The sequence below is a fragment of the Camellia sinensis genome, chromosome 7 (genome assembly GCF_055761805.1).
Source record: "Camellia sinensis isolate YWXY chromosome 7, ASM5576180v1, whole genome shotgun sequence".
Lineage (NCBI taxonomy): Eukaryota > Viridiplantae > Streptophyta > Magnoliopsida > Ericales > Theaceae > Camellia > Camellia sinensis.
In genome coordinates, this window is record NC_138967.1 from 137,610,870 (window position 1) to 137,626,521 (window position 15,652).

General features: G+C 37.7%; 1 protein-coding gene across 1 annotated transcript; it reads right to left on the reverse strand.

Moving 5' to 3' along the window:
- Positions 1–5,374: 5,374 nt before the first annotated feature.
- LOC145796124 (uncharacterized) lies at positions 5,375–7,513 on the reverse strand. Its single transcript, XM_082881138.1, has 3 exons — positions 6,777–7,513; positions 5,980–6,265; positions 5,375–5,476 (listed from the first exon to the last, which is right to left on the reverse strand). Exons 1-3 carry the CDS (start codon positions 7,511–7,513, stop codon positions 5,375–5,377), a joined length of 1,125 nt encoding a protein of 374 aa, XP_082737264.1.
- Positions 7,514–15,652: the final 8,139 nt, after the last annotated feature.

The window sequence follows — 15,652 nt, forward strand, 5'->3', positions numbered from 1 at the left end:
GGAAGACCTTTGAGAACTTGGGAAGAGGATGAAGTCAATACATTGTATGAGTGGTTGAATAAAGGCCCCAGAATTTTATTGATAGCAGAGGATTGCTGGAGGTGGGAAGCATCATCAACAGGTTAGTTTAGTGTGGCATGGGTGTAGAAATGGTGTGTAGCTATTATTGGGCCTGATTTAAGAATTACAAAGTGGTTATGGAAGAATGTTGCCCCTTCCAAAATTAAGTTTTTTGGGTGGTTAGCATGGAAAGGCAGATTAAAGACATCAGTTTTTTTGCAGAGAATTGGAGTGTTGGGCGCCAATGTTAGTAACCATGTGTGTTTTCTACAGAGAGGAGTTGGAATATGTTAACCATGTCTTACTTCAATGCCCATTGATTTGGAGGGTTTGGTCTGGGATTTTGAAGTGGTGGGAGCTGAGCTGGGCAATTCCTGGTTCTGTGGAGAAGCTATTGTAGTGGTGGTCTGGTGCAAATTTTAAAAAGAATGAGCTGTGTATTTGGAAGATTGTACCTTTTTGTGTTGATGTGGTCTATATGGAGATTGAGAAATGGTATAGTATTTAATGGGTGGCAGCCGGATTTTGCTGATTTGGAGGAACTAGTGAAGACAAGGGTTGCTTTTTGGGCTAAGAGCTGCATATTTGACATACAGTACTCAGTGCATGACTTTGTATACAATTTTAAGCTAGTTAGATTTTGCTTGCAGGTTTGATTAGGGTGTGGCGGTTTGGTTACTGTTGTGATTGGACATGTGCCCTTGTTGTTGTTGTCTTGTTTTTCTTGTTTGTTGGTTGGTTGGTCTCCCACCAACATGGTGGGTTGCTATCATATGATTGTGTCGGCTTTGGTGCCAACCAAGTTGGAATCTTTATGTTTGGCTATCGTGCTTTTTACAGCTTCTTTCTTTGTTGATGTATAACTTTTTTTATATGGGTTTTGTTTATTCATCAATAAAGATTCTTTTTGCCGATTAAAAAAAATGATGTAATAAGACCTTGAATAAAAGTGTTACGTGGCACAACATGAATTGTCTAGATAGACAAAAATTATTCTATAAGTCCGATCTATATCTTATGTGATTTTTTTTTGTGTCAAATGTATTGGGCTTCGTAACTAATTTCTCTTCTTCTTTTTTCATACTTTAGATAAAATGATTATATGTTCTCTTGTTATAAAATAGGTTCTCTTTTCATAAAATAGACACACAGCCACTAGACAAATCAAACCCACCAAATAACTTCTTGTAGATAAGAGCAAAGCTTAGTATGACTCAGAGATTGTACAATCCAAATGTATGATAGGACTAACTAATCTAGATAAGAAAGCATTAGCTAGGTGGTTAAATCTTATCCAAATTAGGAAGTGTCCCATATAAATAGAGGAAAATAAATACTTGCTAGGCAATTATATTCTTAATTGAAATAGGAAAGCTTCAAAGGCATGCACTCTTATATAAAGGTTTCACCTTCTAGAGTTGAGGTCCTTATTAGAGTAACTGTAATCGTGAGTTCTTGTATCCCTTAAAGTATTTTTGGCTTCAGTATCGAAGTGTCCTTAGGTTAATGACACGGTTGGGCAAGTGCTAACCTTGATTTGCAAGAAAATAGTTTTGCAGCATCCATCCACGTTGCTCAGACTCGTTTCTTAATTAATCTTGGGAGAAGGAGTTTACCTCACCAATAGTGTGATCTAGTTTTCTACATGCACATTTAGGTGGTATACTTTCATAGATGGTTGTTTTGTTGGCACCTTACCAACTTATGGTGTTTTTCTTTTGGAGATTTTGGTATGGATTGAGTTTTTCTTTAGGTGTGTGCCAATTTTGTTGGGATATGCCTTTTGGTAATGCCATTCTTTTTCTCCCCTTTACTGCCTCGTTGTATTTTTATATTTCAAGTTAATAAATTTTCTTTTTGCCTATAAAAAAGAAAGAAAGAAAACTGTTCAACTAGTCAGTGACACAAACCAATGACAAAAGTTAGATGATATGTTGATTGATAGATAGCTGCATGGAGTGACACAAACCAATGACAAAAATTAGATGATATGTTGATTGATAGATAGTTGCATGGTGTTCAAATATTATTTTCGTTGACATAATGCATCATTTTAAAATTTGTGTAATTTTGGAATTTGAACCCCTAATTATGAAAATATAGTCTATTCTTACAAGGTTAAGTTGTAAAAGTTTTATCAATATGCCTTGCTTAGCAAAGAGATTTTCATCCTTGCATTTCAAATCCTAACTTTGTTGTCTCAGCTAAGGTCAGTTTAACTTAAAAACTTTCATTAATCACTTATTGTCATGGCTTGAAAATAAGAACATCCTGCACTTATAAATTCTAACATTTCCTCTCTATTAGAATGGAGATCTCTATTTCATTTCGTCTTTATTTGATGCATTACTTCTACATAAATGGACGCACCAGATTACTTGAATTCCTAGCCCTTCTCTGAAAAAATAAAAAATTTAAAATAAAAAGTGCATTCCTATCCCATATACTGTAAAGTCATGAATATTTTGTACGATGATAACCAAAAGTTCATCATGCTCTTACTATATATCCACAATGCATCGACATCATATGTGCATATCAATAGATGTGTATTAGATAACTGAGAGGGAAAAATCCAATGAGCCGAATAGACCGAGCTATGTGTGCAATTAAGGGGAATTTACACTGAACAAAGGACTGGACTGCATGTGGAATGGACTGACCTAAGGAAAGTCCAAGCTAATGACACTGTCCTCTGTATGGACCGAGCAATATTTGGTCGAGCCACGGTTGATTGGTTAAACAACTCGGAGCTGAGCCTATTGATGAGAGTTGGTAAAAGGCCTTGTGCCGGGTTATGGGTAGCACGACAGGAGTCGCTACGTGACCCAATTGGAGTGTGAGGAGGAAAACCTGCCAGTAGTTGCGCGTCAATACCGTTTAGCCATTGGGCCAAATGTTGTTTAGAAGTGTTGACGTGTATACGTGTAAGGAATAGAAAGGGTAGTACATCCACGCATCCAGGAAATGACGAGCAAAGTAATGCGTGCAAAAGCTATATAAATGGCGCAACACCTCCGTGCACAGGTCGGCAATTTTGGTCATTAGGGCTATTGTCTTTTGTCTCCTCTCTCTTCTTCTCTCTAAGTGTGTTAACTTGACCGTCAAAGAGTTTTTCTGGCAACACACCGCCGGGTAGCTCATCGTCTTTATGTTCTTAGATCATTCGGAAAGAAGCAAAACTTGAACACGAAGAGTATGGAAAGCAATGAATATATTTGCTCCCTGTACAATAACCTTTGAAGTAAATTTATTAGATCAGCTCCCCAACATATGGATATTATTAGCATTTTTTATTTTTTGTTGCCAACTTAATTGGGATAAGGTCTAGGATTGCACTTAAAATCAGATTGATGCAGTTTTGATTATGATGGTTGTTCTATTTCAGTTACATCAAAAAATTTTCAATGAAAAAAATGCACTAGAAAGGTACAAACACACACGCAACACATGTAAAAATAGCATATAGTTATAACCGTCATCTAGAGGGAAAAAAAAGAAAAAAGAAAAGAAGAAGACGAATCTAGATGGAACGAGATAAAAAAACATTGAAATTTGAAATGTAAAACTTAGAGTAATAAAAAAAAATAATGAAAAATCTATTTAGAGTTAGTGATATACAACGAAATGTATATATAATTTGTATACAACATTTGAAATTGAGACTTGGAATTTTAAAATAAATTGTCTATTGAAATGATAATTAATTACAAAAATATCATTATTACATCATTTTAATAATATATTTTGCAAAAAAAATTCTGTATGAATAGCAATTTTTATCAAAATTACTGATATTCATTTTGTGTTTCATAAACTTCTCAAGTTATTCAACACATACTTGTATAAACTTCAATGTTCTTGTGATTGTGTTGTGTTTGAATCTTAAATTTATAGATTGAATTATTGAGGAAACAAATGAAAGGAAAAAAGATAGGAAAAAAAATTTAAGCATAAACTGTTGGAACAAATGGTCTTGAATTCTCCAAATGGTGGCCTTCGGGCCTTCAAAATTTGGCAATGATCTTGTCTATATAAAATAGAAAATTAGTGCTTCAAGTTGCGTTACTAAGTCGCTTTCCTAAAGACAATATTTGTATCCACCAAAAGGTGTGCATGGGGTTACAACAAATTTGCTTCCAGGATACAATGAAGCCTGATCTAAAGATCTAGTCTATCGCTGTCTGCACTGACGACAATAGATCAGAACACTCTTGATATAATCAAGAAACCAAGACACTGATAATCAAATCTGCAGAACTTGATTATCAATAAGAAAAGCAGTAATTTGCTTAAGAAACTCTTGATCGAAAATTCAAAATCAAGAGGGAGAGAGAGAGAGAGAGAGAGAATTGCAGGAATGCTTTTCAGGATTTTGGATGGAATAAAATGTTTGATTTCATAGCATATTTATAAGCCTTGATGGATCTGATCAAATGGTCATGTCCCCTCCGATCAGATTTGACCATTAGATCGACGATCAATGGTGCAGATCATTCTGACACAGAATAGATGCCTTGACTAATCACACCTGATCATGATCGGGTGCCATCTCATCCATACGATCACGCGCATCTCCAATCAACAGCTATAATCTACTCGCTCCAGATCAGACACACAATCGTTTGATCGGTTGGTTGACTCATTGCCAACGGACGACACATCACTGCCACGTGGAGCTGACTGTATTCCACGTCACCCATGCCACATTGGATCCACGTCATCGCTCCAACTTGTCTGATACAAATAAGAAAGCGCCCTCATGGCGCCTTGCACCGAGCTAAGTGCAAAGTGTGCCATCAAATGCCATCTAGCCCACTTTCCATGCCACGCATGCGCGTGTGCGTATACGTGTGCGGATGGTATGCACACTAGCTTTCATCCCATAATTCCATATTCAAAGGAATATTTCATGTAGCACTTTATTAAGTGCTCCATGTTTTGTTCTCTTTCCAATGTGGGACAAAGTCCCCAAGCTTATTTCATGCTTTCCAAAGAAAACATGGAAGGTTTTTAAAACACCCAAAAATTTAACTATACATTTTGAAAATTCCCCAACATTCCCCCACCATTTTCAGAATACCAGATGATGACTCTTGGTTCACTTGACAACCTTATGCATAGGTGAAGATATCTTATGATTTGAATCATTCACTTAGTGAAGACATCTCAAAGTTAGTCAAGATGGCATAGTAGACTTGTCTTTGAACTAGCGATCTTATACGACTAACCGGACATGTCTCACGCACAATACAGGTTACCTCAAGTATTCAAACAAACCAACACGTGGATTGGCCTTGTGTCTATATCCTGTTTAGCGCTCTAGAGTCAAGCCCTTGGACTCATAAGAAGCGGCACCACCTCCTACACTCATATAGGTAAGCTTACTAAGAGTACCCCCGTAATTTACAGTACCCTAACAACCCAGTTGTAAGCTTATTAAGAGTTTGCTAACTCATCCTCTTCTTTTCACATTATAGGTACCAAGCACTTCAACCTTGGGATGAAAATGATATAATACTAAGTGCTTGCAATCATGACATATAGTGTACTTCGGCTCATTGAACTCAAGACTTGATGTTTCTTCAAGCATTGAGCTGAGTTTCCACCAAGAGTGATTATGCTAAGTGGGCTTAAGACCCATCCCCTTTGATGTTTTCCACACCAAATCCCTTGTAAGTCCCTTTGTTAAGAGGTCAGCCAAGTTTTCACTTGACTTTACATAACTAATGGTAATCACACCTTCTGTGATTAACTGCCTGACACAGCTATGTCTCAGTCCTATATGCTTGGACTTTCCATTATAAACATGACTATAGGCCCGTAATAGAGTTGTGTCACTATCACAATGCAAAGATATTGGTGGCATAGGTTTGGCCATATCTTAATCTCTAACAAGAGATTCCTTAGCCATTCTACCTCTTTGCTACAATAAGCCAACGCTACAAACTCTGACGCCATGGTTGAGTGTGTTATGCATGTTTGTTTCTTAGAACCCCAGGAGATAGTTCCTCCTCTAAGAGTAAAAATCCAACCACTCATATATGAGTGATCTTCACGGTCAGTTATCCAACTACCATCTGTGAATCCTTCCAACACTGCTGGATAGCCATTATAGACTATTCCATAGTCTTTTATTTTTCTTAAGTACCTAAGTACTTGATTAACAGCATGCCAATGCACACTATTGGGATTTCTAGTGTATCTACAAAGTTTTCCCACTGTAAAAGCAATATTAAGTCTAGTGCAAGTCATGGCATACATCAAGCTACCTATTACTTTTGAGTATTCGAGTTGATCAGCAGCTCTTCCAGCATTGGGATACAATTTCAAACTTGAATAAAAAAGGTGTAGACATGGGTGTACAATTATATTGATTAAATTTCTTAAGAATTTTTTCAGTATAGTGCGACTGGGTTAGAATCAAATTATTGTCCTCTCGTTTGATCTTAATACCCAAAATTACATCAGCCAAACCCATGTCTTTCATACTAAAGCTAGACGACAAGAAACGTTTAGTACTTTCAATGAAATCATTGTGAATACCAAAAATAAGCATGTCATCTACATATAAACATATGATTACACCTCTATTTCCAGTAAACTTACTATACACACACTTATCAGATTCATGTATTCTAAAACCATTTGACACTATTACGTTGTCAAATTTTTCATGCCACTGTTTTGGAGCTTGTTTCAGTCCATATAGTGACTTCACGAGTTTACACACTTTGTGCTCTTGACCCTGTATAACAAATCCTTCCGGTTGTTGCATGTAGATTTCCTCATCTAAATCACCATTTAGGAAAGCGGTCTTAACATCCATTTGATGGATTTCAAGCTTATAGATTGAGGGTAAGGCAATCAACACTCGATTGGTGGCGATTCTAGCCACTAGAGCATATATATCAAAATAATCGATACCCTTCTTTTGAGTAAAACCCTTAGCAACTAATCTTGCTTTGAACTTGTCAATTGTGCCATCAACTTTCACTTTCCTTTTGAAAATCCATTTACAACCAATGGATTTGGATCCAGGTGGCAAATCAGCAAGTATCCAGGTATTGTTACCCGTGACAGAATCCATCTCATCGTTTATTGCTTCTTTCCAGAAAGCAACATCTTGAGACTTCATAGCCTCCTCAAAGGTTAATGGATCTGAATCCATATTCAAAGAAATCATTGTTTGCTTACAATAAGCTTTCGTAGTTCCTTCTACAAGGTAAACAATGAAATTAGGGCCAAATGACTTCTTAGTCCTAGCCCTCTTACTCCTCTTTAGCTCAATAGGCTCATCATTAGGCTCAATAGGTTCATGTCGTTCACTTTCCTCTATAGACATCAAAGGAGTTGATTCATTTTCTTGATTAGAATCCAACCTTGAAATGGTTGTGAAACGATTCTCATAAAATACTGCATCACGTGATTCAATGATGGTATTTGTTTCCATTGGGCTCTACTACCAGAAACCTATATGCTTTGCTGTGTATAGCATAACCAAGGAATATGCATTCAATTCCTTTTTTACCTAATTTTTTCCTTTTAGTTCAGGCAATCTAACTATTGCTCTACAGCTCCATGTTTTCAAGTAACCAAGATTAGGTTTCTTGTTTTTCCAAAGTTCATAAGAAATAACATTTCTTCCCTTGAGAGGAATTCTATTGAGTATGTGACAGGTAGTGAGCAAGGCTTCGCCCAAAAAACCAAAACTTAAACTGGAATAAGAAAGCATGGCATTAATCATTTCTGTTAATGTCTTATTCTTTCTTTCAGCTACTCCATTTTGTTGTGGTGTGTAGGGTGCAGACTTCTCATGAATAATACCAATATTTTCACAATATTCTAGAAAATGGTATTCACCGCCTCTATCAGACCTAAGTCTCTTTATTTTGACATTACACTGATTTTCTACTTATGCCTTAAAAATCTTGAATTTATCAAGCACCTCATCTTTTGAATGCAAAAAAAAAAAAAAAAAAAATATGACAGTACTTAGAAAAATCATCAATGAATGTTACAAAATATTTCTTACCACCTCTAGTGGGGGTACTATGCATGTCACATACATCACTATGCACAAGTTCAGGCAAAGATGTGGTTTAATCTACTTTAGGAAATGGAATGTGAGTAATTTTTTATTGCACACAATATTTACATTTTTCAAACATATCATGCATTTTCCTATTATCTTTGCACAAGTTCAAGCAAAGATGTCATACTTAGGAATTAAATCTAAATTAACCATATCATGCATTTTCCTAGTATTAACATGACCTAAACGAGCATGCCATAAAGAAAAAGAATCAACAATATAACCAGAAACAGTTGTATTATTGATAACATTAAGTTTGAACATTCCTTGATACATGTAGCCCTTCCCAACAAAAATCCCATCCTTAGACAGGACAAATTTGTCCGACTCAAATACTAACTTGAAACCATACTTATTAAGCAGGCTTCCAGATACAAGGTTTTTCCTGACATCAAGTACATGATAAACATCATTAAGACTTAGGACTTTTCCAGATGTAAACTCTAGATCCACCGTCCCTTTGCCTTTGATAGCAGTAGTTGAAGAGTTGCCCATGTAGAGAACTATTTCATCACTCACTTGTTCATAAGTAGTGAAACGACTCTTATCATTGCAGACGTGCCTTGTTACTCCTGAGTCAATCCACCAGTCACCAGCATCTTCGAGCATGTTCACCTTGGATACAACAGCCACGAACTTGGTCTTGGCATTTGATGCTTTTGGTCTCTTCTTGTATGACCGGGATTCATTTCTGAAGTGCCCTAGTTTGCCATAGTGCCAGCAAGTGCCTTTCGGCTTCTTAGCATTTTTCTTGGGTTGGGGTTCTTGCTTACACTTCTTTTTGTTGAACCTCTTACCATCATCCACCATGTGGATCTTGAACATCTGAGCCAATTGGTTATCTTTACTTTCAAGTAACCTTGACTCTTCCTCAACTCGGAGGTGTTGAGCCAATTCCTCTAAAGTAAGATCTTCCTTTTTGTGTTTCAGAATTTTCTTAAAGTCCTTCCAAAAAGATGGCAGTTTCTCTATTATAGATGAAACTACAAAAGATTCATCCATGTTTATATTCTTTTGTTGAAATTGACTCAGAATATGTTGGATCTCATGGAATTGTTCCATAATGGGCTTTGTATCAATCATTGTAAAACGCATAAAATTACTAATAAGAAATTTCTTACTGGTGGCATCCTCGGTGAGGTACTTTGACTATAATAAGTCCCAGAATTACTTTGCCATTTTCAGATGTTGATACACATCGAATAGAGAGTCTGATAATGCATTCAGAATGTGTTCTCGACAAATGTAGTTGGCATTCTCCCATTTGGTTCGGGCACGAGTTTGCTCCACAGTTTTTTCTTCTTGCTCCGTTGGATAGGGGGTGGTTAGCACATAGACCACTTTGAGAGTGGTGAGCAAAAAGTGCATCTTCTTTTGCTAGCGTCAGAAATTTCCTTCATCAAAACGGTCAAGCTTCATGAAATCTTGAGTAATTTTTTAAATAGATATAGCAATATCCAAGTATTGTCTTCAGATTATTGGAACAAATGGTCTTGAATTCTTCAAATGGTGGTCTTTGGGTCTTCAAAATTCGACAATGATCTTGTCTATATAGAATAGAAAATTAGTGCTTCAAGTCGCGTTAGTAAGTCGCTTTCCTAAAGACAATATTTGTACCCACCAAAAGGGGTGCAGGGGTTTACAACAAATTTGCCTCCAGGATACAATGAAGTCTGATCTAATGATCTAGTCTATCGGCATCTGCACTGACGACAATAGATCAGAACACTCTTGATATAATCAAGAAACCAAGACACTGATAATCAAATTTGTAGAACTTGATTATCAATAAGAAAAACAGAAATTTTCTTAAGAAACTCTTGATCGAAAATTCAAAATCAAGAGGGAGAGAGAGAGAGAGAGAGAGAGAGAGAGAGAGAGAGAGAGAATCGTAGGAATGTTTTTCTGGATTTTGGATGGAATAAAATGGCTAATTTCGTAGCCTATTTATAGGCCTTGATGGATCTGACCATTAGATCAACGATCTATGGTGCAGATCATTCTAACACCGAATAGATGGCTTGACTAATCACACTTAATCACGATCGGGTGCCATCTCATCTGTACGATTGCATGCATCTCCAATCAATGTCTATGATCAACCCGCTTCAGATCAGGCACACAACCGTTTGATCGGTTGGTTGACTCATCGCCAACGGACGACACTGTAGACACCTCATTTTTGACCGCCCTTAAAACTTGGGCGCTATTGATGTTTTACTTGGTGTTGAAAGTTGTACAGTGCAAAGGTCCAATTCCTTCGGCAAGAGGAGTGTCAAATTCTAACCTCACACCCCATTTTGTACCAAAGCTATTTTGAATGGTTTTTAGACCTTAAAACCCTCTCTTTCAAAACATTTTTGAAACAACGTTCCTATGATGTTCCGACGCTCGCATTTTGTTAAATGTTACGCCTTTCGGTAAACCGAGCGCGGACAAAGTGGAAAAGAATGAGAGAGAGATGAAATCTCTAAAAAATCTTTCAAAACACCTTGTTTAGCGGTTTGGAGTTGAAGAAAATGAGAAATGAGAGAAGAAAACTAGTTTGGGAGAAGTTCGGCATCAACCCGGATGGATCGAAACTGCGCCGCTTCATCAAAACACCTGGTCGGCCACTTTTATCACCTTTTTGGAGATATTTTCTTCCAGTTGGCACAGCTAGAAGGCACCAGAACTATCCTCCATACACGTGTATGCAGGGATTGCCTTGAACCTTAGCTTTCCCAAGAAGCTTTGCTTTTGGTTCTCTATAAGAGAGAACCATCTCCTCCCTCCTCTAGGTTCAAAAATTTGAGGCTTGAAAGATAGATATACACTTGTATCTATTCTTCCTTGTTTGTTCCCATTTTGTGCCTTAAAGTGTTATTTTGTCTCACTTTTGTGCACAAACACACACTCAAACACCATACCTTTGTTGCTGAGGCTTCTTGAAGTTGTTTTTGGTGTTCTTGGGCTGGTTTGAGCTCAAAGAACTTGCTGGAGTTGCAGTAGTAAAGGTGGTCTTCAAGGGTGAGTCTTTAACTGTAACACCCTTGTTCCGTAATATGCTAATTGGTCCCTAATACGTATGTGACTATATGTTTTGATATGATTTTTTTGTGTGCCATTATGTGAATATATGCGACTTTGGAATTCTACCTGTTCACCGTAGGAATATCTGTTTGAATAATCTGCTCTGGAAATTAAATTGAGGGCCTTATCGGCCACAGAACCCGAAATTGATTACGCCATTGTGATTGGCATAATTTTTAGAGCCTACGGTGAAATTTAATTGAAAATTGATTCTGGTCAATTTAAACTAATTAAATTGATAAATTAAGTACCCCATTATTTTATATATAAATATTTGTTAATGGGGCTTATTGTATGATAGCATTACACTCCCCTTTAACTCTTATGAACTCAAGAATATGAGGGATTCAATTGTGAGAGAGTGAGGGCCGGCCTTAGTGAGAGAAAGGGAGAGAAATTGTGCAATTTGGCTTAAAGCTTGGAAATTTTGGGGATTTAGCTCAAGAATTGACTAGAGCTTAGAAGATCAAAGCTTCTAGGTGAGTAATTCTTGGATTATGGTTCGTAATTTTGTGTGTTCAAGCTAATTTGGTGATCAAGAATAAGATTGAAATGAAATTGTGTTGGAATTGTTGAATTGAAGCTTAATATGTGCATGCATGTAAGAAATTACTTTGAAATTGCATGTTTGAGCACAAATGTGTGTAGTCCATGTGAAATGTTAAAGGAAACTCATGTTTTGATCACCATTTGTGTTATCTAAGTTGAGACTGATGAGCATCTCCCACATGCATGTACAAATCATGGGAGTATAAGTCTTGAATGTTTGAATTTGAGCATGTTGATGATGGGTTTGAGATATTATGGGACATGCATGTAGATAAATCATGAAATTGAGCTTCCTGATGTTGTAATTCTGTATTAGTAGCATGTTAGCATGTGTAAATGTGTAATTTGAGCCATTGCATGCAAGTAATGTAGCTGGAAAACCGATTTGGAGCTCAAGAACAGGATCTGGGAAACCCAGAATTTTGATGTCCGCTCGAGCGGGAAAATCGTGCTCCCAGCACTTTTGCAGAGTTGGATGTCCGCTCGAGCGGGAAACCTCACGCTCGAGCGTGGAGTTTTGTAGACAGGCCTTCAGCTCGAGCGCTCTATTCCACGCTCGAGCGCATTTTTCATGCAACCAGTACTTTTGCAGGCCTTAAGGGTCCGCTCGAGCGGGTAAGTACACGCTCGAGCGGGTACCCTATTTTCTGAAATTTTGTTCATGCGTTCTGTGTTTCGTTTCCCGTTCTCTTTCACTTATAAGCACTCTTAGGCATATGTTAAGCATTGTAAATGAGTTGATAGGATAAGAATAAAGCCTAAAGAGGAGTATGTGAATTAAGGAACGGATTGAATGGTTAATGACCCTTTTGTGTTCATGGAATGTGTAGGGTCAAGCTCCAGGGCGAATCCACAAGCCGATCACTGTGAGTAATATCGATATTTGAATGATTGTGAATGTCCAATTGTCTATTCCCTTATACGCTTTATGAATTGCTAAATTGGGATTATGGACGTAAGTCTGATATGAATAAACATAAATGGACCCAAGGTCGTTTTGATAAACATAAATGGACCAAAGGTCGTTCTGATAAACATAAATGGACCAAAGGTCGTTTTGATGAACATAAATGGACCAAAGGTCGTTCTGATAAACATAAACGGACCAAAGGTCGTTCTGATAGAAATGAGTGGACCGAAGGTCGTTTTGACATGAATGAGTGGGCCGAAGGCTGTTTTGACAGAAATGTATGGACCGAAGGTCGATTTGATAGAAATGAGTGGGCCGAAGGCCATTTTGACATAATGTATGGGCCGAAGGCCGTTTTGATGTAAATGAATGGACCGAAGGTCGTTTTGATAGAAATGAATGGGCCGAAGGCCGTTTTGACGTAAATGAACGGGCCGAAGGCCGTTTTGACATGAATGGAAATCTGAATGGGCCAAAGGCCAGAATGTTTGGAACTACAGTCACTTGATTTGAATCTCGTATAGTTATATATCTATTAAATGGAAATATGAATTGGGCCTAAGGCCGTTTGGAACATGTTGTTCTACATTGTTATGTAACTTCTGTATTTGATTTGATATTATTCACTGGGCTATCGCTCACGCTCATTCATGTGTTTGTAAGTGAGCCAAGAGAAGTCCAGACCCAGTCTCAGTGAAGTCTGTATGGAACAACTAAGGTTTTGAGAGAGTCAGCCCTTGTGTCTCACGCACGAGACCCGTCTTCGCCCTTTTGTTATATATTTACATTTTCTCAGGTTGGCGAAGTTTTGTATATGTCTGCTTATAGTTTTTATGGGTTGACTTAGTTTTGGATGATCCTGTCTGTACAGAACCTATGTCGCTATGTTTCTGTTGTGAGTTATTAACGTGCATATGTATGGTTTGTTTTGATGTGCCATGTAAGCACAGCTCTATGGACAAAGTTTTAAATTTTGCTTCCTTTTTGGCCCCTTTACTCTGATGTGTTAAGTCTGTTTTGGTTTGAGGCCGTAGGTAATCTTAGGATTACTGGCCGGTTACGTCCTTAACCCATGGGGGCGGGTTCGGGTCGTGACATTAACCCTTAAATCCCCCATTCTTGCTTAAGCTTTTAGCCTTATTTTCATACTGTTTTAAGCTTAGCTCTTAACTAGAAAAAGTTTTATTTTTGCATGCTTAAAAATTTTGTTTGAGGTCACCTTTTCGTTGGGGGTAATCTACCCCCTCTTAGTCCTCGTTAGGCCTTGTTTTGTGCCATCCCTTTAGGCTCTTGTTGTAGCCTTTGCATGACCTTTCTACCACTGAAATCCAAAGGATTTTCAGTGGTGGAAAGGTGGTTTTGGAGTCCTAAATAGGAGAGGGTCATCCCCTCTCCCTGTGTCTTGTTTACTTGCTTCATATGCCTTATGATTGAGCATCTTTGTTGAGCTTATGTTGACCATATCTTAGCTTGTATTTGTGGTTATTTTGCTGAGTCATGTCACTATTTTTACTTGCTTTGGTCATTCCATGCATGCCTTATACACTTGTAGTGTAAATCACACAAACTAGTCTTGTATGCTTCATGAAGTAGCATGTCATTGTAGCTTGTTTTGTTCCCATTTCAGCATGTTTTTGGTGATGTTTTTCCATGTCATAACTCTATTTTGATTTGGTTTGGTTGGCCTTTGCATGCTCCATGCACTTGTAGTGCATTTCCCTAAAATAGCCTAACATGCATCATATTGTAACATGTCATTCTAGCATGCTTTTGGCTTAACTTCATGAAGCTTTTGTCTATGCTTTAGCTCTGATTTTGGCTGTTTTGGCCATGCATGACTTGCTTTGCATAGCTATGGTTCAATCTAGCTTGTTACCTTTGTGTGTTAAGTCCACTAGCATGCTTTACTTGGACTATTTGAATGATTTGGCATCATTTATTATGTGATTTCAGTCCATGTTTCATAGTCATGCACTTCCATTTATCTCTCATTCAATGCGTTTGAGGGTTGGCCCCTTTATGCCTTAACATGAATCATTGCGTATGCCTTCATGCCTTAGGTTGCGAGCCATCATTTCAGTGCTTATTTGGGCTTATTATGCCATGATATAACTTTGATTTTTGTTGATTAAGTCATCCCATGCTTGGTCTTAATAGGTGTAGTGTAATCCACCTTATTTGCCTTGTATGCATCATGACTTATGCCCTTCATGATAGCTTATTTTGGCTTCCTTACATGCATGTTTAAGACTTATTTTAACATGTTCTAGGACTTTTTTGGGTTGCCTTGATTGCATGCTTCATGTTTTGCATACTTGTAGCACAAGTGCTCTTGCTTGCTTCAAGCTTTGAGCACCATGGCATGCTTCATTTGTGTTGTTTAGATGATTTGACATCATTTAATATTTCATTTCAGAGCATTTAGCATCGTCGTGTTCCCACTTCATTCACTCTTTAAGTGTCTTTGAGTGTTGTGCATTGTTGCCTAGTTTATGGCTTAGCTTGTATGCTTGCATGCCTAGGTATTTGAGCCCTCATCTCAGCATGTTTAGGTCTTTGTTTTGACCTCCTTGAGCTCTGTCCATGCTTAGTTCATGCTTATTTGCCATGTATTGCATGCCTCATTTTTAGTCCTCTTTATTAGCTTTCATGCTTTAGGACCCTAGCATGCTTTACTTGCATTGTTTAAGTGATTTAGCATCATTTCTTGTCTAATTTTAGTGCACTTAGTGTTGTTACACTAGCACATTTGTCACTCTTTGAGCACTCTTGAGAGTTGTGCTCTTAGGCCTCTTTGATGGGCCATTGCATGTGCATGCTTGTATATGCTTCATGTGCCTTAATTTTATCACCAATGGCCACTGGTTTGGGCATGACAGAGGTCTACCCCCTTTTGGTTTAAGTCCATTCAGCATGCTTGTTTATATGTTGTTTGCATGCTTATTGTTCATTGCATTAAGTATGCC